The 26500-nt window shown below is 42.6% G+C and overlaps 1 protein-coding gene across 3 annotated transcripts in view; it reads left to right on the top strand.

Moving 5' to 3' along the window:
• LOC137047762 (collagen alpha-1(XIV) chain-like) overlaps positions 1-26500 on the top strand; it is a 97443-nt gene that overhangs the window by 7947 nt on the left and 62996 nt on the right. For all 3 annotated transcript variants that reach the window (XM_067425620.1, XM_067425621.1, XM_067425619.1), the window contains exons 3-11: positions 2202-2318; positions 6449-6589; positions 6736-6819; positions 12880-13035; positions 13353-13472; positions 14022-14186; positions 19032-19193; positions 19270-19430; positions 19580-19709. In XM_067425620.1, coding sequence (XP_067281721.1) covers positions 2202-2318; positions 6449-6589; positions 6736-6819; positions 12880-13035; positions 13353-13472; positions 14022-14186; positions 19032-19193; positions 19270-19430; positions 19580-19709 — 1236 coding nt within the window. The remainder of the gene's footprint in view (positions 1-2201; positions 2319-6448; positions 6590-6735; positions 6820-12879; positions 13036-13352; positions 13473-14021; positions 14187-19031; positions 19194-19269; positions 19431-19579; positions 19710-26500) is intronic.

The following is a 26500-nucleotide window of genomic DNA, read 5'->3' as shown; positions in this document are numbered from 1 at the left end:
GTTAGGGACAGGTGTGGTGGTGTGGGTCAGTTTAGGGTTAGGGTTAGGGACAGGTGTGGTGGTGTGGGTCAGTTTAAGGGTAGAGTTAGGGACAGGTGTGGTGGTGTGGGTCAGTTTAAGGGTAGAGTTAGGGACAGGTGTGGTGGTGTGGGTCAGTTTAAGGGTAGAGTTAGGGACAGGTGTGGTGGTGTGGGTCAGTTTAAGGGTAGCGTTAGGGTCAGGTGTGATGGTGTGGGTCAGTTAAAGGGTAGGGTTAGGGTCAGGTGTGATGGTGTGGGTCAGTTTAAGGGTAGAGTTAGGGACAGGTGTGGTGGTGTGGGTCAGTTTAAGGGTAGAGTTAGGGACAGGTGTGGTGGTGTGGGTCAGTTTAAGGGTAGAGTTAGGGACAGGTGTGGTGGTGTGGGTCAGTTTAAGGGTAGAGTTAGGGACAGGTGTGGAGGTGTGGGTCAGTTTAAGGGTAGAGTTAGGGTCAGGTGTGGTGGTGTAGGTCAGTTTAAGGGTAGGGTTAGGGACAGGTGTGATGGTGTGGGTCAGTTTAGGGTTAGGGACAGGTGTGGAGTTGTGGGTCAGTTTAAGGGTAGAGTTAGGGTCAGGTGTGGAGGTGTGGGTCAGTTTTACGGGTAGAGTTAGGGACAGGTGTGGTGGTGTGGGTCAGTTTAAGGGTAGAGTTAGGGTCAGGTGTGGAGGTGTGGGTCAGTTTAAGGGTAGAGTTAGGGACAGGTGTGGAGTTGTGGGTCAGTTTAAGGGTAGAGTTAGGGTCAGGTGTGGAGGTGTGGGTCAGTTTAAGGGTAGAGTTAGGGACAGGTGTGATGGTGTGGGTCAGTTTAAGGGTAGGGTTAGGGTCAGGTGTGGTGGTGAGGGTCAGTTTAAGGGTAGAGTTAGGGTCAGGTGTGGTGGTGTGGGTCAGTTTAAGGGTAGAGTTAGGGTCAGGTGTGGAGGTGTGGGTCAGTTTAAGGGTAGAGTTAGGGACAGGTGTGGTGGTGTGGGTCAGTTTAAGGGTAGGGTTAGGGTCAGGTGTGGTGGTGAGGGTCAGTTTAAGGGTAGAGTTAGGGTCAGGTGTGGTGGTGTGGGTCAGTTTAAGGGTAGAGTTAGGTTCAGGTGTGTTGGTGTGGGTCAGTTTAAGGGTAGGGTTAGGGTCAGGTGTGGTGGTGAGGGTCAGTGTAAGGGTAGAGTTAGGGTCAGGTGTGGTGGTGTGGGTCAGTTTAAGGGTAGAGTTAGGGTCAGGTGTGGTGGCGTGGGTCAGTTTAAGGGTAGAGTTAGGGTCAGGTGTGATGGTGTGGGTCAGTTTAAGGGTAGGGTTAGGGACAGGTGTTGTGGTGTGGGTCAGTTTAAGGGTAGGGTTAGGGACAGGTGTGGGTTGGTTTAAGGGTAGGGTAGGGTTAGGGACAGGTGTGTTGATATATATATATATATATATATATATATATATATATATATATATATATATATATATATATATATATATATATATATATATATATATATATATATATGGGTAAATGTAAAAACAAGCATGTACACAATAAAAGCATTGTATCAAATTATTAATTAAAATGTAAGTACATAGTAGTTAAGGCCACCTAATATAAAGTGGGTCCGTTGCATTTGCTTCCTAAGCGATTGGTAGAGCTGTCCTTGCCACTGTCGCCTTTGGCTTGTTGGATGGTTGGGGACACTAAAATCATGATCCAAGTTATTCAACTAAATATACAAATAACATTTATTAATGAGGTCTTATTTAATTCTATTAACTATAATACTGATCTGCCAACATTGTCGCTCTATGATAAATTAAACTAAGCTGATAACATCACTGTTTACTCCAGAACGACTGTACAGCCAAATCTAATTCTGCTGCACTATTGTCCTGTTTAACACTGCTTTGACACAATCGGCATTGGAAAAGCGTGATATAAATAAAGCTGATTGATTGATTGATTGGTAGAGCGGGTCGGGTCACATCTGGTTTGGACACACGTTTGGCTTCCTCTCTTTCCATCTGTCTGATGCCCAAACACAGATGAAGATGATCTAATTAAACACTAGCTGTCAGTCAAACGCCTTTACTTCAGCAGTGATCTCGAGTCACGGCGAGTTTGAGTGCAGTGGGTGCTTGTAATTAGATTGAACTTTGTTGATCATCTTTACATGCTAACGGAGGAGGGCAGTGTGAGAGATGTTCTGGTCTGCGGTGTTTGCAGTGCCGATGCCCAGAAGGCTGCGCTTCAGAGAGCTGAGCTCCGACACACTCAGCGTGAGCTGGAAGGAGCCAAAGGGAGAGTTCGACGGATACAGACTCGCATACAGCACCGACTCGGGTGAGAGTGGGACTCTATAGGGGACAGGGGATGATCAGACAGTGCACTCTATAGGGGACAGGGGATGATCAGACAGTGCACTCTATAGGGGACATGAGATGATCAGACAGTGATATATATAGGGGACATGGGATGATCAGACAGTGCTATATATAGGGGACATGGGATGATCAGACAGTGCTATATATAGGGGATAGGGGATGATACAGCACCGACTCGGGTGAGAGTGGGACTCTATAGGGGACAGGGGATGATCAGACAGTGCACTCTATAGGGGACAGGGGATGATCAGACAGTGCACTCTATAGGGGACATGAGATGATCAGACAGTGATATATATAGGGGACATGGGATGATCAGACAGTGCTATATATAGGGGACATGGGATGATCAGACAGTGCACTCTATAGGGGACAGGGGATGATCAGACAGTGCACTCTATAGGGGACAGGGGATGATCAGACAGTGCACTCTATAGGGGACAGGGGATGATCAGACAGTGCACTCTATAGGGGACAGGGGATGATCAGACAGTGCACTCTATAGGGGACGGGACGATCAGACAGTGCACTCTATAGGGGACAGGGGATGATCAGACATTGCATTCTATAGGGGACAGAGGATGATCAGACAGTGCTATATATAGGGGATAGGGGTGTCACGTCACAAACACAAAGGAAAATGGTTCGAGGACTCGTGTGCAAAGAAGTGGTAATTTATTATAAAATTAAACATAAATACAAAACAAAACCCACAAGGGGGCAAAAATACGTAATCAAAACATAAACTCAAACACATACCAGAACAGAATCACAGGGAGGACGGTAAACGCAGACATTACAACGATACCACAAAGACTGACAAACACCAGGAGCTTATAACAGGGAACAAATGAGGCAGGGAACGAGGAAACACAGGTGGGAGAAATCAAACACTTATTAGATAACAAGGGGGGAGGGTCTAGACAATGACAGAAGCACAAAGGCCATACTGACAAAACCCACATGTGCACACAAGACAGGACAGGCATGTGACATTACCCCCTCCTTAAGGAGCGGCTACCAGACGCTCCACTAGGGACAGGCGGGACAGACCAGGGGGCGACGGACAGACCAGGGCGGGACGGGAGGGACAGGGGAAACAGAGAAGGAAGGAACAAACAAGGGAAGGGTCAACAAGGAGGGTATGGGGAAAACAAAATTTTCAGGAGGCCATGGTGGCCCACAAAGTTCAGGCGCCCAGGGAGGCGCGGTCAGGGCGCCGGGCCGGCGCGGGCAGAGCAGGACGCCTCAGCGGCGCACGGAGAGCAGGACGCCTCAGCGGCGCGGTGAGAGCTGGACGCCTGGGAGGCGCGGTGAGAGCTGGACGCCTGGGAGGCGCGGTGAGAGCTGGACGCCTGGGAGGCGCGGTGAGAGCTGGACGCCTGGGAGGCGCGGTGAGAGCTGGACGCCTGGGAGGCGCGGTGAGAGCAGGGCGCCTGGGAGGCGCGGTCAGAGCAGGGCGCCTGGGAGGCGCGGTCAGAGCAGGGCGCCTGGGAGGCGCGGTCAGAGCAGGGCGCCGGGTCGGCGCGGGCAGAACAGGGTCCACCGGAGCACGATCCACCGGCACAGGGACCACCGGAACACGATCCACCGGCACTGGGACCACCGGAACACGATCCACCGGCACAGGGACCACCGGAACACGATCCACCGGCACTGGGACCACCGGAACACCGGAACTGTCGTGGAGGAAGCCTTTCTCCTCCTCCGCCGCTGTCTCGAGGCCACTGGAGCAGGGACCACTGATACACAATCCACCGGAACACGGACCACCGGCACAGGGACCACCGGAATACGATCCATTGGAACTGGGACCACCTGATCCATCACCGAAGGAGCCCTCCTTCCCTTCCTCCTCCCTCTCCCCGAAGGGGTCATCGGAGGACTGGGGACCTGGCAGTCTGTGAGGATAAGTGGAGGAGGACCAAGCGGAGGAAGGCCGCCCTTCCATAACTCTCCTCCACCACCACGATTGTACATAAATCCCACAAACTGCCAAAATGATAAAATCCACCGCATTCCCATCTCCCAAGCGCTAACAGGCTCATTTAGTCCGTTGTAAAAGATGTCCTTGAGCTCTGTCGCGCTGATGTTGAGCCCCTCTGCTGCAAATACGAACCTGTGCGCAAACTCCTTCACGCTGGTTCCCTCCTGCCGGAGGGAGAGGAGCTTGTGCCGTCGTCCTGCCATCGGTGAAGCAGAGGGGCAGGGAGATGGGAAAAGGAAGCCTTCCATCTTGCGGAGTCCACTAATGGTGGTATCGTTCTGTCACGTCACAAACACAAAGGAAAATGGTGCGAGGACTCATGTGCAAAGAAGTGGTAATTTATTATAAAATTAAACAAATACAAAACAAAACCCACAAGGGGCAAAAATACGTAATCAAAACATAAACTCAAACACATACCAGAACAGAATCACAGGGAGGACAGGAGACGCAGACATTACAACGATACCACAAAGACTGACAAACACCAGGAGCTTATAACAGGGAACAAATGAGGCAGGGAACGAGGAAACACAGGTGGGAGAAATCAAACACTAATTAGATAACAAGGGGGGAGGGTTTAGACAATGACAGAAGCACAAAGGCCATACTGACAAAACCCACATGTGCACACAAGACAGGACAGGGATGTGACAAGGGGATGATCAGACAGTGCTATATATAGGGGACGGGGGATGATCAGACAGTGCTCTATATAGGGGATGGGGATGATCAGACAGTGCTCTATATAGGGGATAGGGGATGATCAGACAGTGCTATATATAGGGGACGGGGGATGATCAGACAGTGCTCTATATAGGGGATGGGGGATGATCAGACAGTGCTATATATAGGGGACGGGGGATGATCAGACAGTGCTCTATATAGGGGATGGGGATGATCAGACAGTGCTCTATATAGGGGATAGGTGATGATCAGACAGTGCTATATATAGGGGACGGGGGATGATCAGACAGTGCTCTATATAGGGGATGGGGGATGATCAGACAGTGCACTCTATAGGGGACGGGGGATGATCAGACAGTGCTCTATATAGGGGATGGGGGATGATCAGACAGTGCTCTATATAGGGGATGGGGATGATCAGACAGTGCTCTATATAGGGGATAGGGGATGATCAGACAGTGCTCTATATAGGGGATAGGGGATGATCAGACAGTGCTCTATATAGGGGATAGGGGATGATCAGACAGTGCTCTATATAGGGGATAGGGGATGATCAGACAGTGCTCTATATAGGGGATAGGGGATGATCAGACAGTGCTCTATATAGGGGATAGGGGATGATCAGACAGTGCTCTATATAGGGGATAGGGGATGATCAGACAGTGCTCTATATAGGGGATAGGGGATGATCAGACAGTGCACTCTATAGGGGACAGGGAGCGATCAGACAGTGCTCTATATAGGGGATAGGGAGCGATCAGACAGTGCACTCTATAGGTGATAGGGAGTGATCAGACAGTGCACTATATAGGGGATAGGGAACGATCAGACAGTGCTGTATATAGGGGATAGGGAGCGATCAGACAATGCACTCTATAGGGGATAGGGGATGATCAAACAGTGCACTCTATAGGGGACAGGGGATGATCAGACAGTGCACTCTATAGGGGACAGGGGATGATCAGACAGTGCACTCTATGGGGGACAGGGGATGATCAAACAGTGCACTCTATAGGGGACAGGGGATGATCAGACAGTGCACTCTATAGGGGATAGGGGATGATCAGACAGTGCACTCTATAGGGGACAGGGAGCGATCAGACAGTGCTCTATATAGGGGATAGGGAACGATCAGACAGTGCACTCTATAGGTGATAGGGAGTGATCAGACAGTGCACTCTATAGGGGATAGGGAACGATCAGACAGTGCTATATATAGGGGATAGGGAGCGATCAGACAATGCACTCTATAGGGGATAGGGAGCGATCAGACAGTGCTCTATATAGGGGACAGGGAACAATCAGACAGTGCACTATATAGGGACAGGGAACAATCAGACAGTGCACTTTATAAAGCTGCCATCATCTGTTTCTTCAGCTATCTGTGGTTCTTAGTGTGTGTGTGTGTTTTGCAGGACCAGAGCAGGAGCTGTTAGTGAGTAAATCTGAGCCCAGAGCTGTCCTCGAAGGGTTTGACCGCAGGAAAGAGTACAGTGTGAAGGTCACGGCCGTCAGAGGGACGGAGCAGAGCAAAGCACTGCAGGGCAGATACAGCGGTCAGTCTCACGCTCGTCTGTTCAGTGTTTGTCACACACTCTCAGCTCTTACACAGATCTGTGGGAATATAGTGGCGGTTCTTCATAGGGATACAGATATAATCGTTTTTGTGTTTCTGATGTTCCTCTGACTGTGTCTCTGTCAGGATCAGGCTCAGGATCGGAGGTGAGTGGTGTCAGCGTGCCGTTCGATCAGCAGGACACTGAGCGGGACAATGAGATCGCGGGAGGTGAGGAGAAACCGAAGCGGCTTAGATCAGCCATGATCACAGCCAATACTCGAGCCGCTCATTTACATATCGCTTGACTTATTAAAACCATTTCAACGGTTCGGCACTATCACACGAGTATATCAGCACGGCTGTATCCATCCGTAGATAATCACAGTGCTGATGAACAGTGTGTTATTGCATTTATACAAACATTCAACAGCACACATGAGTAAATAAATAAAGACTGTGTGTGTCTATAAAAAACTCTTTTGTGTGGAATTACTTCCTTCCGCCACGGATTCACTCTATAGTTGATAGATTAAGCATTCGCTGTATCTGGTCGGCTAAACTCCAAACACATCTTCCTTTCTTAAGAATGATTTTAGTGCCGTTCTTTGTTTTTTTCTCAAAGAAACTTAACTCAAGTCTTCCAGAGTCACGGCCAAAGTCGATTTGAAAGACCGCCTTTCGCCAGCTTCTTTGATTAGCACGCAACTCGGCCGTCACTATGTTAAGCCCCACCCACTGACTCTACACACGGTGTGATTGGCCTGACCAGAGTTTGGTTTTTACAGCTCAGAAGTGTATTGAGAGTTTCTAGACGACACACGAGGGCAGATTAGATTTGCTGCCGCTAGGGTGAGTCTAGATTTCAAGGCTATAACGGACCCGCTCTCAACACCAAATACGGCATATTATTTATATAAAATCACATTTATTGAACAATAATATTAAACATTTTTACAACTGAAAACAAACAATTCAGTCAAACGTACAAAAGCGACACTCTAGTACAGGATTCAAGTTAAATAAAGCCTAAATATAATTCTCCTCTTAGCCGAAAACGATTCGCTCTGAAACAAGAAACAGATTAATAAGACCAAAGAGCATCTGAGAAAGAGTCTGAACAAACCAGGAAACAGGCACTGTGTTCATAAATTAAACTCTTACAACTACACTCTGTGACACAACACCAGCAGTGTGTGTAAAAGAAATGGAGGATTTGCCAATCAGATTCCAGAACCAGAAAGATTTCCAGAACCTCATTTTCCAGCACAAATATCTAAACATTCTTAAATCAAGAAACATTAACTGGAGAAGAGACATGACTGAAGATATTAAGACATGAGTTTGTGCTTATAACTACAACAAATGAATAATCTGTTCAAATCAAAACAAGAACAAATATCTGCCAATGGAGTCATTTCTTCAAAATCTTCTGCCAGCATTGTCTCTCTCTGATAAATTAAAATAAGCTGATAACATCCCTGTTTACTCCAGAACGACTGTACAGCCAAATCTAATTCTGCTGCAGTATTGTCCTGTTTAACACTGAAGCTGCTCTGACACAATCGGCGCTGGAGAAGAGCGATAGAAATAAAGACTTGACATTTAAAGGGGAAAAGGTTATCTTTCTGACTCGCAGATATTAGTTTATTTTGATACGTTTCTCATTTCTCTTCTCCGGTGTCTTGATTTGGGGATATCTCCTGCATCTTCTGAACGTTAGCTTGAGCGGTTTATTGTGTGAGTTTTTCTTCACGTAGCAGACCGAGGCTTTTTCTAATGTCTGCCCTCGTCTATATTTGTTTTCCAGTTTAAATGAAGGTTTAGAACACAGAGACCGCAGAGGCTCAGCTAACATAACATTAGCGTGGAGATTGATAGCTTGTGTGTGTGTGTGTGTGTGTGTGTGTGTGTGTGTGATTATAGGGGTCGTGTGCTGGAGAGAGAGTGATTAAACGTGGCTGGAAATCTTCCCAGATTCCGGTTCATTCTCTCATCTGTCTTGAGCTGGTCGTTCTCATTGAACGGTGCTGTTTGTGAGTGTGTTGTGTTTATAATGTGTGTGTGTGTGTGTGTGTGTGTGTGTGTGTGTGTGTGTGTGTGTGTGTGTGTGTGTGTGTGTGTGTGTGTGTGTGTGTGTGTGTGTGTGAGAGGGAGACTCTCATTGAACACATTATAGCAGTATGTGTGTGTGTGTCTCTCTCACTGAACACCTTTACAGTGTATGTGTGACTTCCACTGCACACCTTTACAGTGTGTGTGTGTGTGTGTGTGTGTGTGTGTGTGTGTGTGTGTGTGGAACGGCCGTCTCATTGAAACGATGGTGATGATGTAACTTGTCTTCCTCTCGTCGGGATCCTGCCGTCTTAGCTCAGATCCTCTGCAAGTCCACACTAGAGAAATACTTTCCTTCTCTCTCTGTGTGACTCGTAGGCATGCAGGTGTGAATCTGTCTCGCCTGCAGTCATCACACACACACACACTCACTCACTCACTCTCACACACACTCTCACTCTTTCACTCTCACACACACAAGTCAAGTCAGCTCCATTTCTATCGCTCTTCTCCAGCACCGATTGTGTCAGAGCAGCTTCAGTGTTAAACAGGACAATACTGCAGCAGAATTAGATTTGGCTGTACAGTCGTTCTGGAGTAAACAGTGATGTTATCAGATTATTTTAATTTATCAGAGAGAGACAATGCTGGCAGATCACTGATATAGTTAAACATTTAGTGTCCCCAACTGAGCAAGCCAAAAGCTCAAGGCGACATTGGATCCTCAATCCATCTGATTGATCCGCTCACAGCAGATGTGTTGGTCATATTCAGGTCCATCATCTGATCCGGATCCGGCCGACTGCAGTAAACCTCGGGATAAACAGAGACTAACATTAGTGTAGATGCTGCTTTCTTTATGATGTAACGAGTACATCAGGTGTTATGGGAAGTGTTCCCGGTTCCGGCTGACCTAGTTAATGAAGCCGAACAATCAGTCAATTGAATTGAATAATGAGAGTTAATAATGTTCTGTGTGTATGCCATAGTAAAGAGATGTGTTTTTAGTCTAGATTTAAACTGACAGAGTGTGTCTGCTTCCCGAACAATGCTAGGAAGACTATTCCAGAGTTTAGGAGTTTAGGTTCTAGTAAGAACTCGAGCTGCTGCGTTCTGGACCAGCTGGAGTTTGTTTATTAAGCGAGCAGGGCAACCACCCAGTAGAGCATTACAATAATCTATCTATCTATCTATCTATCTATCTATCTATCTATCTATCTATCTATCTATCTATCTATCTGTCTGTCTGTCTGTCTGTCTGTCTGTCTGTCTGTCTGTCTGTCTGTCTGTCTGTCTGTCTGTCTGTCTGTCTGTCTGTCTGTCTGTCTGTCTGTCTGTCTGTCTGTCTGTCTGTCTGTCTGTCTGTCTGTCTGTCTGTCTGTCTATCTATCTATCTATCTATCTATCTATCTATCTATCTATCTATCTATCTATCTATCTATCTATCTATCTATCTATCTATCTATCTATCTATCTATCTATCTATCAATCAATCAATCAATCAATCAATCATGGACCAGCTGGAGTTTGTTTATTAAGCGAGCAGGGCAACCACCCAGTAGAGCGTTACAATAATCTAGCCTTGAGCTCATGAACGCATCGACTAACTGTTCAGCATTTGGCATTGAGAGCATGTGATGCTAGATACAGAGGCTAGAAACGTGGCTTTCAAATGAAAGATTGGTATCAAAGAGCACACCCAGGTTCCTCACTGACGACGAAGACAACTCATCACTCTTTTTGACACACACACACTTTCTATGAACTACACCTTACCCCACTCTGACCTCACGCTGACCCCACACTGACCCCACACTGACCTAAACCTGACCCCACACTGACCTCAGGCCGACCCCACACTGAACCACTCGGCTCATATTTTGAATGAACTCTTCACGCTGAAGCGCTATTTTTGGTCTCCTTCAAGCTGTCGATGTGATTCAGAATCAAAGAGTGGACAAATAACGGATAAATTCATGTATTTTGCATCTGTGTGAGTGATGTTTAGTTTCTGATCGGATGTACATACATTATGTCTTCTGAAAGGACACGCCCCTAACCTCCCTGCCTTCTGAAAGGACACGCCCCTAACCTCCCTGCCTTCTGAAAGGACACGCCCCTAACCTCCCTGCCTTCTGAAAGGACACGCCCCTGACCTCCCTGCCTTCTGAAAGGACACGCCCCTGACCTCCCTGCCTTCTGAAAGGACACGCCCCTAACCTCCCTGTCTTCTGAAAGGACACGCCCCTAACCTCCCTGCCTTCTGAAAGGACATGCCCCTAACCTCCCTGTCTTCTGAAAAGACACGCCCCTAACCTCCCTGCCTTCTGAAAGGACACGCCCCTAACCTCCCTGCCTTCTGAAAGGACACGCCCCTAACCTCCCTGTCTTCTGAAAGGACACGCCCCTAACCTCCCTGCCTTCTGAAAGGACACACCCCTAACCTCCCTGCCTTCTGAAAGGACACGCCCCTAACCTCCCTGCCTTCTGAAAGGACATGCCCCTAACCTCCCTGCCTTCTGAAAGGACACGCCCCTGACCTCCCTGTCTTCTGAAAGGACACGCCCCTGACCTCCCTGTCTTCTGAAAGGACACGCCCCTGACCTCCCTGCCTTCTGAAAGGACACGCCCCTGACCTCCCTGCCTTCTGAAAGGACACGCCCCTGACCTCCCTGCCTTCTGAAAGGACACGCCCCTAACCTCCCTGCCTTCTGAAAGGACACGCCCCTAACCTCACTGCCTTCTGAAAAGACACGCCCCTGACCTCCCTGCCTTCTGAAAAGACACGCCCCTGACCTCCCTGCCTTCTGAAAAGACACGCCCCTAACCTCCCTGCCTTCTGAAAAGACACGCCCCTGACCTCCCTGCCTTCTGAAAGGACACGACCCTTACCTCCCTGCCTTCTGAAAGGACACGCCCCTAACCTCCCTGCCTTCTGAAAGGACACGCCCCTAACCTCCCTGCCTTCTGAAAGGACACGCCCCTAACCTCCCTGCCTTCTGAAAGGACACGCCCCTGACCTCCCTGCCTTCTGAAAGGACACGCCCCTGACCTCCCTGCCTTCTGAAAGGACACGCCCCTAACCTCCCTGCCTTCTGAAAAGACACGCCCCTGACCTCCCTGCCTTCTGAAAGGACACGCCCCTGACCTCCCTGCCTTCTGAAAGGACACGCCCCTAACCTCCCTGCCTTCTGAAAGGACACGCCCCTAACCTCACTGCCTTCTGAAAAGACACGCCCCTGACCTCCCTGCCTTCTGAAAAGACACGCCCCTGACCTCCCTGCCTTCTGAAAAGACACGCCCCTAACCTCCCTGCCTTCTGAAAAGACACGCCCCTGACCTCCCTGCCTTCTGAAAGGACACGACCCTTACCTCCCTGCCTTCTGAAAGGACACGCCCCTAACCTCACTGCCTTCTGAAAGGACACACCTCTAACCTCACTGCCTTCTGAAAGGACACGCCCCTAACCTCCCTGGCTTCTGAAAGAACACGCCCCTTACCTCCCTGCCTTCTGAAAGGACACGCCCCTAACCTCCCTGCCTTCTGAAAGGACACGCCCCTTACCTACCTGCCTTCTGAAAGGACACGCCCCTAACCTCCCTGCCTTCTGAAAGGACACGCCCCTAACCTCACTGCCTTCTGAAAGGACACACCCCTAACCTCACTGCCTTCTGAAAGGACACACCTCTAACGTCACTGCCTTCTGAAAGGACACGCCCCTAACCTCCCTGCCTTCTGAAAGGACACGCCCCTGATGTGCATAGACTTGATCGTGCACAGCATTATGGGTAAAAGCAAAGCCAGGTATCTGTGAGTGAAAGACAGAGGCAGAAAGTTTAAGGGCGAGAGCTGAGCGTGTCACGTCTCGCAGCGCTCGGTTCTCCTCTGCTGTGTGTGTGTGTGTGTGTGTGTGCTAATCGTGCTCTTGATTCAATGTGTCTCTACAGGAGAGCGTCTGTCGGCGGGATCATCTTGACACAGCAGCGGATCAGACACATCAGTGCTGTATAGAAACGTCTCACAGTTACCAACTCAAATAAAGACATTAATAAAGACGTTCCTCAGAGTGTGTGTGTGTGTGTGTGTCCTGTCATTCATCCGTCATTGTGCACACGCCAAAAACATATAACATGTAGAAAGGAAACCGCTTGTGTTCACAGACTTACACAACTATAACGACACATGTTTAATAACGGCTGACTGTGTGTGTGTGTGTGCGCGTGTGTGTGTCTGCAGAGGACGTCTTCACATGTAAGACTCCAGCCGTGGCTGATATCGTGATCCTGGTGGACGGCTCGTGGAGTATCGGCCGGATTAATTTCCGTCTGGTGCGGATGTTTCTGGAAAGCCTCGTCAGGGCCTTCGCGGTTGGATCTGAACACACACGTGTTGGTGCGTCGGTCTTGTGTTTTTATCTGGTGTGTGTGTGTGTGTGTGTGTGTGTGTGTGTGTGTGTGTGTGTGTGTGTGTGTGTACAGCTTTGGCTGTACTTCCGAGGGCCAAATGTCCTCACATATGGTGAAATATATTTTACTGGTCCTCAGAAAGGCTTGTAAATCGGCTAAATCTTGTTTTTATTCAATGTAAAGTGTTCCACATGTTTCTGTGTTGGGTTAAGAAATAGAAAATATAATTTACCTGTTATAAAATCAGTGGAGGTCTATGCGATGTCCGCACTATTATAGTGAAGTGTGTGTGTGTGTGTTCAGGGCTGGCGCAGTACAGTGGGGATCCGCGGATCGAGTGGCATCTGAACGCTCACAGCACTAAAGAGGCCGTGATCGACGCCGTGAAGAATCTGCCTTATAAAGGAGGAAACACACTCACAGGTACACACACACACACACACACACACACACACTCACTCACTCACTCATATACACTCACAGGTACACACACTCATACACACTCACAGGTACAAACCCACACTCATATACACACACTCACAGGTACACTCACACACACTCACACACTCAAACACACTCACAGGTACAAACACACACTCACAGGTACACTCACACACACTCACAGGTATACACACACAGACACACTCGCACACCCTCACAGGTACACACACACTCACAGGTACTCACACAAACACACACACACAAACACAGGTACAGGTACTAACACACACTCACTCACACACACTCACAGGTACACTCACACACATTCATACACACTCACACACATTCATACACACTCACAAGTACAAACACACACTCATATACACACACTCACAGGTACTCACACACACACATACAGGCCAACCCCCCCCCCCCCCACACACACACACACACACACACACACACACCTGAGATCTAAAGGACTTCATCGTCTCTTTTAATGCATCTGTGTGTTCGTGTGTGTTTTTCCAGGTCTTGCGTTGACGTATATTTTGGAGAACAGCTTTAAACCTGAATCTGGATCCAGACCTGACGTTCCTAAAATTGGGATTCTGATCACGGATGGGAAATCTCAGGACGATGTTCTTTCTCCTGCGCAGAGACTCAGGGACGCTGGGATCGAGCTGTTTGCTATCGGTATGAGAACAGGAACTCTTTCATTAATGAAGGGGTGTGTGTAAGGTTCCCCAAGCGCTCGCTAAAGCTCTCCAACCCGTCACAGCACATGAGGGATGTTCCTAAAGAGAGCGCTTTGGCAGCTCAAGGTTCCTGAAGTTACTCTAGGGGGACGCTCCATGTGGGTTATTCTGGGGTCACGGCAACACTACCAAGAGACATTTGGGACAGTCCGAGCGTTCCCAAAAGGTTCCGTGTTAGTCCGATGGGACGCTTCATTCGGGACTGCTCAGTCTCTACACTTCATTCCCATCACTTTTACAGGACCTTTAGGAGACCAGCCTACAACGATAGTTAAGGTCCTGTTCATGTCCTTCATCCCATTTACTGGGTGTGTGTGTGTGTGTGTGTGTGTGTGTGTGTGTGTGTGTGTGTGTGTGTGTGTGTGTGTGTGTGTGTGTGTGTGTGTGTGTGTGTGTGTGTGTGAGTCAGTGTACTCTGGGCTGCTCTCAGGATAATGCGGCTAGAGTTAGCGTGGCTCTGACTGTATTCTCAGAGACCAGCGCTGACATTAGCTTTATTTTGAAGAAGTAATAGAGGTGCACAAAGTAGCCAAGTGACAGCTAACTTGATGTAAAAAAGGCAATAGTTAAAGTTTGTTTTGTCCTTTAAAATACTATAATAGTTAAAAGACAAATACAAATGTGTACCGCAATGCTGTATTATTATGCTTGTTAAATTTTATTATGCAGTAACTTAAAAGTGACAGAAGCCGCGTTTCCATTACAGATTTGCTCAAAACCTTCGCGTTATTTACTAAATGTCGATATAAAACCATTGCGAAATGACGTGTTTCCATTAACCGATGTTATGCGACTAAAACTTTTTTTTCCTGTCGTGATAATCATTCCAAAAAGTATGGCATATTTTGTTTATGTGTATCCCAGCCGCCGCACTCGCCGTTATCATTAAAGGAAGGAGATATAGGCGTGTTATTCACGCATTAATTACAATTAAAACAGCGAAATGTTGGAATTTGCATGGTGGTAACTTAAAGTTTTGTTATTTTGGCTTTACATTTCGTTTGTTAGAAATATGAACAGAATTTAGAAATGCTTTTGAACTTAAAAACTTTGCGTTTAATAAACAAAATACATTTGACATGAAGACAGCGCTTGGAGTGCATGCAAAATAATCCGTTCCCTGAATGTTATTGTGAGCGTACACAAATAAAAGTAGACAGTTTATAGTTTATAAGGATGTCGTCTTATCTGTATGGCTTAAAATGTCTACGTTTTGTGCGTTATATCCATGGGTCGGCCATGGGTTAAAGAAAACGTAGCCTATTCAGTTTCATAGTTAAGCTTATTTAGTTTCACACATGCTGATGAATATTTTCCTTTATATCAGCGGATATAACTCAGTGGATTCAGGCGGTCTTGCAAATGCGTTTGACCCATTCCTAATTTAGAACAAATTTGCGTCAATTTAAGCGTCAAAATGTGCACAATTCGCAGTTCAGTTACAGTTTCACTTTTTGAACCCAATGCTGTGAAACTGAATATACAATTTTTTCTCCTTAAATATCCACATAAACAACAAACTATTCATCACAATAGCAACAGCAGAACCCAGTTATTACTGAAGGTCCTGCAAACGTGATGGGAGTGTAGTGTAGAGGGAACGTCCCATAGTAATGGTGAACGCCCTATAGTAATGGTGAACATCCTATAGCAATGATGATCGTCCTATAGTAATGGTGAACGTCCTATAGTAATGGTGAATGTCCTATAGCAATTATGATCGTCCTATAGTAATGGTGATCGTCCTATAGTAATGGTGAACGTCCTGTAGTAATGGTGAACGTCCTGTAGTAATGGTGAATGACATCCTATAGCAATGGTGAACGTCCTATAGTAATGGTGAACGTCCTATAGCAATGATGATCGTCCTATAGCAATGGTGAACGTCCTATAGTAATGGTGAACGTCCTATAGTAATGGTGAACGTCCTATAGTAATGGTGATCGTCCTATAGTAATGGTGAATGTCCTATAGCAATGGTGATTGTCCTATAGTAATGGTGAACGTCCTATAGTAATTTACATTTACATTTACATTTAATCATTTAGCAGACGCTTTTATCCAAAGCGACTTACAAAAAAGGGGAAAGTAATAGAAGCAACGAAACAGACAAGGCCAACAACCTGTAAGAGCTGTAAGAAATCTCAATTAATTTGCACAGTACACATATTTTATTTTATTTAATTTTTTTATATAGACATCTACAACAAAAACTCACATACGCAAAATACAGAACACTGGATTTAATGGTGAACGTCCTGTAGTAATGGTTATCGTCCTATAGTAATGGTGAATGTCCTGTAGTAATGGTGAATGACATCCTATAGCAATGGTGAACGTCCTATAGTAATGGTGAACGTCCTATAGTAATGGTGAACGTCCTATAGTAATGGTGAACGACGTCCTATAGTAATGGTGAATGTCCTATAGTAATGGTGAACGACGTCCTATAGTAATGGTGAACGTCCTATAGCAACGGTGAATGTCCTATAGTAATGGTGATCGTCCTATAGTAATGGTGAACGACCTATAGTAATGGTGAACGACGTCCTATAGTAATGGTGAACGATGTCCTATAGTAATGGTGAACGTCCTATAGTAATGGTGAATGACATTCTTTAGCAATGGTGAACGTCCTATAGTAATAGTGAACGTCCTATAGTAATGGTGAACATCCTATAGTAATGGTGAACGTCCTATAGTAATGGTGATCGTCCTATAGTAATGGTGAACATCCTATAGTAATGGTGAACATCCTATAGTAATGGTGAACGTCATATAGTGATGGTGAACGTCATATAGTGATGGTGAACGTCCTATAGTAATGGTGAACATCCTGTAGTGATGGTGAACGTCCTATAGTAATGGTGAACGTCCTATAGTAATGGTGAACGTCCTATAGTAATGGTGAACGTCCTATAGCAATTGTGATCGTCCTATAGTAATGGTGAACGTCCTATAGTAATGTTGAACGTCCTATAGTAATGGTAATCGTCCTTTAGTAATGGTGAACGTCCTATAGTAATGGTGAACGACATCCTATAGCAATGGTGATCGTCCTATAGTAATGTTGAACATCCTGTAGTAATGGTGATCATCCTTTAGCAATGGTGAACGTCCTATAGTTATGGTGAACGACGTCCTATAGTAATGGTGAACGTCCTATAGTAATGGTGAACATCCTATAGCAATGGTGATCGTCCTATAGCAATGGTGAACGTCCTATAGTAATGGTGAATGTCCTATAGTAATGGTGATCGTCCTATAGTAATGGTGAACGACGTCCTATAGCAATGGTGAACGACGTCCTATAGAAATGGTGAACGTCCTGTAGTAATGGTGAACGTCCTATAGTAATGGTGATCGTCCTATAGTAATGGTGAACGTCCTATAGTAATGGTGATCGTCCTATAGCAATGTTGAACGTCCTATAGTAATGGTGATCGTCCTATAGTAATGGTGATCGTCCTATAGTAATGGTGAACGACGTCCTATAGCAATGGTGAACGTCCTATAGTAATGGTGAACGTCCTATAGTAATGGTGATCATCCTATAGTGATGGTGAAAGTCCTATAGTAATGGTGATCGTCCTATAGCAATGGTGAACGACATCCTATAGCAATGGTGAACGTCCTATAGTAATGGTGAACGTCCTATAGTAATGGTAATCGTCCTATAGTAATGGTGAACGTCCTATAGTAATGATGAACGTCCTATAGCAATAGTGATCGTCCTATAGCAATGGTGAACGTCCTATAGTAATGGTGAACGTCCTATAGTAATGGTGATCGTCCTATAGTAATGGTGAACATCCTATAGTAATGGCGAACGATGTCCTATAGCAATGGTGAACGTCCTATAGTAATGGTTAACGTCCTATAGTAATGGTGAACGTCCTATGGTAATGGTGATCGTCCTATGGTAATGGTGATCGTCCTATTGTAATGGTGAACGATGTCCTATAGCAATGGTGAACGTCCTATAGTAATGGTGAACGTCCTATAGTAATGGTGATTGTCCTATAGTAATGGTGATTGTCCTATAGTAATGGTGAACGTCCTATAGTAATGGTGATCGTCCTATAGTAATGGTGAACGTCCTATAGTAATGGTGAACGTCCTATAGTAATGGTGAACGACATCCTATAGTAATGGTGAACGTCCTATAGTAATGGTGAACGTCCTATAGTGATAGTGAACGTCCTATAGTTATGGTGAACGACGTCCTATAGTAATGGTGAACGTCCTATAGTAAATGTGAACGTCCTATAGTAATGGTGAACGTCCTATAGTGATAGTGAACGTCCTATAGTAATGGTGAACATCCTATAGTAATGGTGCACGAAACATTCCCAGAACCTCCCGAAGCTCCGCCAAATAGCGTCCCCAACCCTTTAAGGAACTTCATGGCCGTCTCAGGACGTTCTGGGAATACATTGTATGGGTCAAAATTATCCATTTTTCTTTTGTGCAAAAAATCTTTAGGATATTAAGATCATGTTCCATTAAGATATTTATTAATTGTCCGACCGTAAATATATCATAAATGTATTATTAGTAGTAATATGCAGGGCTAAGGACTTCATTTGGACAACTTTAAATGAGATTTTCTCACTATTTAGATCAGTGGAAAGCTAATTTTATTCATCTTTAATTCAGATGATGTATAAATATCAGTTTAAAAACTTGACCCTTATAGCTGCTTTAGTGGTCACATGAGCCATACCCATAATGCACTGCAGCGTCTGTGGCCTGTTCTACATGTGTTTACGAATGTGTGCAGGGGTGAAGAACGCGGATGAGAACGAGCTGAGGGCCATAGCTTCGCCGCCGGAGGACACACACATGTATAACGTGGCTGATTTCAGCGTGATGAGCTCCATCGTGGAAGGAGTGACCCGAAGCGTCTGCGAGCGCGTGTCTGAGATCAGCAGAGAGATCAGCGGTAGGCTCACATTATTACCAACTGCTTTAATAATATCCTGCTTAGATGCTATAAAGCTGGCCTGTGTGTGTTTCAGGTGAGACAGAGCCTTATTCAAGGTCACTTGATGCTCCCAGTGACCTCGTGACCTCTGAGGTCACGGCCAGGAGCTTCCGGGTGTCCTGGACTCACGCTGCGGGGCCGGTGGAGAAGTACAGAGTGGTGTATTATTCATCCAGTGGATCCAGACCCGAGGAGGTGTGTGTGTGTGTGTGTGTGTGTGTGTGTGTGTGTGTGTGTGTGTGTGTGTGTGTGTGTGTGTGTGTGTGTGTGTGTGTGTGTGTGTGTGTGTGTAGAGGTTTATATTGATGATTCTGACACACACTCATGTTCATCCTGTTGAGCAGGTGGTGGTGAACGGTGATGAGAACTCTGTGGTGTTGAGGTTTCTGAACTCTCTGACGGAGTATCAGATCACCATCTTTGCCATTTACAGCAACTCAGCCAGTGAAGCTCTGAGAGGCAGCGAGACCACCTGTGAGTGTCTGATCTATAACATCTGATCTATATCACATCTGATCTATAACATCTGATATGTATATCACATCTGATCTATAACATCTGTTCTATAACATCTGACCTATAACATCTGATCTATATATCACATCTGCTCTATATATCACATCTGATCTATAACATCTGTTGTATAACATCTGATCTATACATCACATCTGATCTATATATAACATCTGCTCTATATATCACATCTGATCTATACATCACATCTGATCTATATATAACATCTGCTCTATATATCACATCTGCTCTATATATATCACATCTGATCTATAACATCTGTTCTATAACATCTGATCTATACATCACATCTGATCTATATATAACATCTGCTCTATATATCACATCTGATCTATATATCACATCTGATCTATAACATCTGATCTATATATCACATCTGATCTATAACATCTGATATATACATCATATAATCAGATTTGATTATATATATATATATATCAGTTATCACATCTGATCTATATATCACATCTGATCTGTTCATCACATCTGATCTATATTTATATCACATCTGATCTGTTCATCATAACTGATCAATATATCACATCTGATCTATATATCACTGATCTGTTCATCACATCTGATCTATATATCACTGATCTGTTCATCACATCTGATCTATATATCACATCTGCTCTATATATCACATCTGATCTATAACATCTGTTGTATAACATCTGATCTATACATCACATCTGATCTATATATAACATCTGCTCTATATATCACATCTGATCTATACATCACATCTGATCTATATATAACATCTGCTCTATATATCACATCTGCTCTATATATATCACATCTGATCTATAACATCTGATCTATATATCACATCTGATCTATAACATCTGATATATACATCACATCTGATACATACATCACATCTGATCTATAACATCTGATCTATATCTCACATCTGATCTATAACATCTGATATATACATCACATCTGATCTATAACATCTGATCTATAACATCTGCTCTATATATCACATCTGATCTATATATCACATCTGATCTATAACATCTGTTCTATAACATCTGATCTATATATCACATCTGATCTATAACATCTGTTCTATATATCACATCTGATCTGTATATCACATCTGATCTATTATCACATCTGTACTATAACATCTAATTTATATATCACATCTGTTCTATAACATCTGATCTATATATCACATCTGTTCTATAACATCTGATCTATAACATCTGTTCTATAACATCTGATCTATATATCACATCTGATCTATACATCACATCTGCTCTATATATCACATCTGATCTATAACATCTCCTCTATATATCACATCTGATCTATATATCACATCAGATCTATATATCACATCTGATCTATAACATCTGATCTATATATCACTTCTGATCTATAACATCTGATCTATATATCACATTTGATCTATAACATCTGCTCTATAACATCGAATCTATATATCACATCTGATGATATATAACATCTGATCTATATATATCACATCTGATCTATATATCACATCTGATCTATATATCACATCTGATCTATAACATCTGATCTATATATCACATCTGATCTATATATCATATCTGATCTGTATATCACTGATCTGTTCATCACATCTGATCTATACATATATCACATCTGATATGTTCATCATATATAGATCAGATATGATTATATATATAGATAAGTTATGATGAACAGATCAGATGTGATATATAGATCAGATGTGATGAACAGATCAGTGATATATAGATCAGATGTGATGAACAGATCAGATGTGATATATAGATCAGTTATGATGAACAGATCAGATGTGATATATAGATCAGATGTGATGAACAGATCAGTGATATATAGATCAGATGTGATATATAGAGCAGATTTGATTATATATATAGATCAGTTATCACATCTGATCTATATATCACATCTGATCTGTTCATCACATCTGATCTATATTTATATCACATCTGATCTGTTCATCATAACTGATCAATATATCACATCTGATCTATATATCACTGATCTGTTCATCACATCTGATCTATATATCACTGATCTGTTCATCACATCTGATCTATATTTATATCACATCTGATCTGTTCATCACATCTGATTTATATTTATATCACTGTTCTGTTCATCACATCTGATCTATATATCACCTATATATCACATCTGATCTATATATCACTGATCTGTTCATCACATCTGATCTATATATCACATCTGATCTGTTCATCATATCTGATCTATATATCACATCTGATCTGTTCATCACATCTGATCTATATTTATATCACTGATCTGTTCATCACATCTGATCTATATTTATATCACATCTGATCTGTTCATCACATCTGATCTATATATCACTGATCTGTTCATCACATCTGATCTGTTCATCATAACTGATCTATATATCACTGATCTGTTCATCACATCTGATCTATATATCACATCTGATCTGTTCATCATATCTGATCTATATATCACATCTGATCTGTTCATCACATCTGATCTATATATCACTGATCTGTTCATCACATCTGATCTATATATCACATCTGATCTGTTCATCATAACTGATCTATATATCACCTATATATCACTTCTGATCTATATTTATATCACATCTGATCTGTTCATCACGTCTGATCTGTTCATCAAAACTGATCTATATATCACCTATATATCACTTCTGATCTATATTTATATCACATCTGATCTGTTCATCACATCTGATCTGTTCATCACATCTGATCTATATATCACATCTGCTCTATATATCACATCTGATCTATAACATCTGTTGTATAACATCTGATCTATACATCACATCTGATCTATATATAACATCTGCTCTATATATCACATCTGATCTATACATCACATCTGATCTATATATAACATCTGCTCTATATATCACATCTGCTCTATATATATCACATCTGATCTATAACATCTGTTCTATAACATCTGATCTATACATCACATCTGATCTATATATAACATCTGCTCTATATATCACATCTGATCTATATATCACATCTGATCTATAACATCTGATCTATATATCACATCTGATCTATAACATCTGATATATACATCACATCTGATACATACATCACATCTGATCTATAACATCTGATCTATATCTCACATCTGATCTATAACATCTGATATATACATCACATCTGATCTATAACATCTGATCTATAACATCTGCTCTATATATCACATCTGATCTATATATCACATCTGATCTATAACATCTGTTCTATAACATCTGATCTATATATCACATCTGATCTATAACATCTGTTCTATATATCACATCTGATCTGTATATCACATCTGATCTATTATCACATCTGTACTATAACATCTAATTTATATATCACATCTGTTCTATAACATCTGATCTATATATCACATCTGTTCTATAACATCTGATCTATAACATCTGTTCTATAACATCTGATCTATATATCACATCTGATCTATACATCACATCTGCTCTATATATCACATCTGATCTATAACATCTCCTCTATATATCACATCTGATCTATATATCACATCAGATCTATATATCACATCTGATCTATAACATCTGATCTATATATCACTTCTGATCTATAACATCTGATCTATATATCACATTTGATCTATAACATCTGCTCTATAACATCGAATCTATATATCACATCTGATGATATATAACATCTGATCTATATATATCACATCTGATCTATATATCACATCTGATCTATATATCACATCTGATCTATAACATCTGATCTATATATCACATCTGATCTATATATCATATCTGATCTGTATATCACTGATCTGTTCATCACATCTGATCTATACATATATCACATCTGATATGTTCATCATATATAGATCAGATATGATTATATATATAGATAAGTTATGATGAACAGATCAGATGTGATATATAGATCAGATGTGATGAACAGATCAGTGATATATAGATCAGATGTGATGAACAGATCAGATGTGATATATAGATCAGTTATGATGAACAGATCAGATGTGATATATAGATCAGATGTGATGAACAGATCAGTGATATATAGATCAGATGTGATATATAGAGCAGATTTGATTATATATATAGATCAGTTATCACATCTGATCTATATATCACATCTGATCTGTTCATCACATCTGATCTATATTTATATCACAACTGATCTGTTCATCATAACTGATCAATATATCACATCTGATCTATATATCACTGATCTGTTCATCACATCTGATCTATATATCACTGATCTGTTCATCACATCTGATCTATATTTATATCACATCTGATCTGTTCATCACATCTGATTTATATTTATATCACTGTTCTGTTCATCACATCTGATCTATATATCACCTATATATCACATCTGATCTATATATCACTGATCTGTTCATCACATCTGATCTATATATCACATCTGATCTGTTCATCATATCTGATCTATATATCACATCTGATCTGTTCATCACATCTGATCTATATTTATATCACTGATCTGTTCATCACATCTGATCTATATTTATATCACATCTGATCTGTTCATCACATCTGATCTATATATCACTGATCTGTTCATCACATCTGATCTGTTCATCATAACTGATCTATATATCACTGATCTGTTCATCACATCTGATCTATATATCACATCTGATCTGTTCATCATATCTGATCTATATATCACATCTGATCTGTTCATCACATCTGATCTATATATCACTGATCTGTTCATCACATCTGATCTATATATCACATCTGATCTGTTCATCATAACTGATCTATATATCACCTATATATCACTTCTGATCTATATTTATATCACATCTGATCTGTTCATCACGTCTGATCTGTTCATCAAAACTGATCTATATATCACCTATATATCACTTCTGATCTATATTTATATCACATCTGATCTGTTCATCACATCTGATCTGTTCATCACATCTGATCTATATATCACATCTGCTCTATATATCACATCTGATCTATAACATCTGTTGTATAACATCTGATCTATACATCACATCTGATCTATATATAACATCTGCTCTATATATCACATCTGATCTATACATCACATCTGATCTATATATAACATCTGCTCTATATATCACATCTGCTCTATATATATCACATCTGATCTATAACATCTGTTCTATAACATCTGATCTATACATCACATCTGATCTATATATAAAATCTGCTCTATATATCACATCTGATCTATATATCACATCTGATCTATATATCACATCTGATCTGTTCATCATAACTGATCTATATATCACCTATATATCACTTCTGACCTATATTTATATCACATCTGATCTGTTCATCACATCTGATCTGTTCATCATAACTGATCTATATATCACCTATATATCACTTCTGATCTATATTTATATCACATCTGATCTGTTCATCACATCTGATCTGTTCATCATAACTGATCTATATATCACTTCTGATCTGAGATATATTGTTTTCGGCTGAATTGATCAGTTGCTTGTCTGATCTGTGATTGATCGGTTGCGTGTCTGATCTGTGATTGATCGATTGTGTGTGTGATCTGAGATTGATCAGTGCGTGTGTGATCTGTGATTGATCGGTTGTGTGTCTGATCTATGATTAATCATTGTGTGTGTGATCTGTGATTGATCGGTTGCGTGTGTGATCTGTGATTGATCGGTTGCGTGTCTGATCTGTGATTAATCGTTGTGTGTGTGATCTTTGATTAATCGTTATATGTCTGATCTGTGATTAATCGTTGTGTGTGTGGTCTGTGATTGATCGGTTGCGTGTCTGATCTGTGATTAATCGTTGCGTGTGTGATCTGTGATTGATCGGTTGCGTGTATGATCTGTGATTAATCGTTGTGTGTGTGATCTGTGATTAATCGTTGTATGTCTGATCTGTGATTAATCGTTGTGTGTGTGGTCTGTGATTGATCGGTTGTGTGTCTGATCTGTGATTAATCGTTGTGTGTGTGATCTGTGATTGATCGTTTGTGTGTGTGATCTGTGATTGATCGGTTGTGTGTGTGATCTGTGATTGATTGGTTGTGTGTCTGATCTGTGATTAATCGTTGTGTGTGTGATCTGTGATTAATCGTTGTGTGTGTGGTCTGTGATTGATCGTTGTGTGTGTGATCTGTGATTGATTGGTTGTGTGTCTGATCTGTGATTAATCGTTGTGTGTGTGATCTGTGATTGATCGGTTGCGTGTCTGATCTGTGATTAATCGTTGTGTGTGTGATCTGTGATTGATCGGTTGTGTGTGTGATCTGTGATTGATTGGTTGTGTGTCTGATTTGTGATTAATCGTTGTGTGTCTGATCTGTGATTAATCGTTGTGTGTCTGATTTGTGATTAATCGTTGTGTGTGTGGTCTGTGATTGATCGTTGTGTGTGTGATCTGTGATTGATCGGTTTCGTGTCTGAGCTGTGATTAATCGTTGTGTGTGTGGTCTGTGATTGATCGTTGTGTGTGAGATCTGTGATTGATCGTTTGTGTGTGTGATCTGTGATTGATCGGTTGTGTGTGTGATCTGTGATTGATTGGTTGTGTGTCTGATCTGTGATTAATCGTTGTGTGTGTGATCTGTGATTAATCGTTGTGTGTGTGGTCTGTGATTGATCGTTGTGTGTGTGATCTGTGATTG

The sequence above is a fragment of the Pseudorasbora parva genome, chromosome 19, assembly GCF_024679245.1.
Source record: "Pseudorasbora parva isolate DD20220531a chromosome 19, ASM2467924v1, whole genome shotgun sequence".
Taxonomy (NCBI): Eukaryota; Metazoa; Chordata; class Actinopteri; order Cypriniformes; family Gobionidae; genus Pseudorasbora; species Pseudorasbora parva.
The sequence above is the reverse complement of the archived record's forward strand: the minus strand, read 5'-3'. Positions and strand labels throughout refer to the sequence as shown.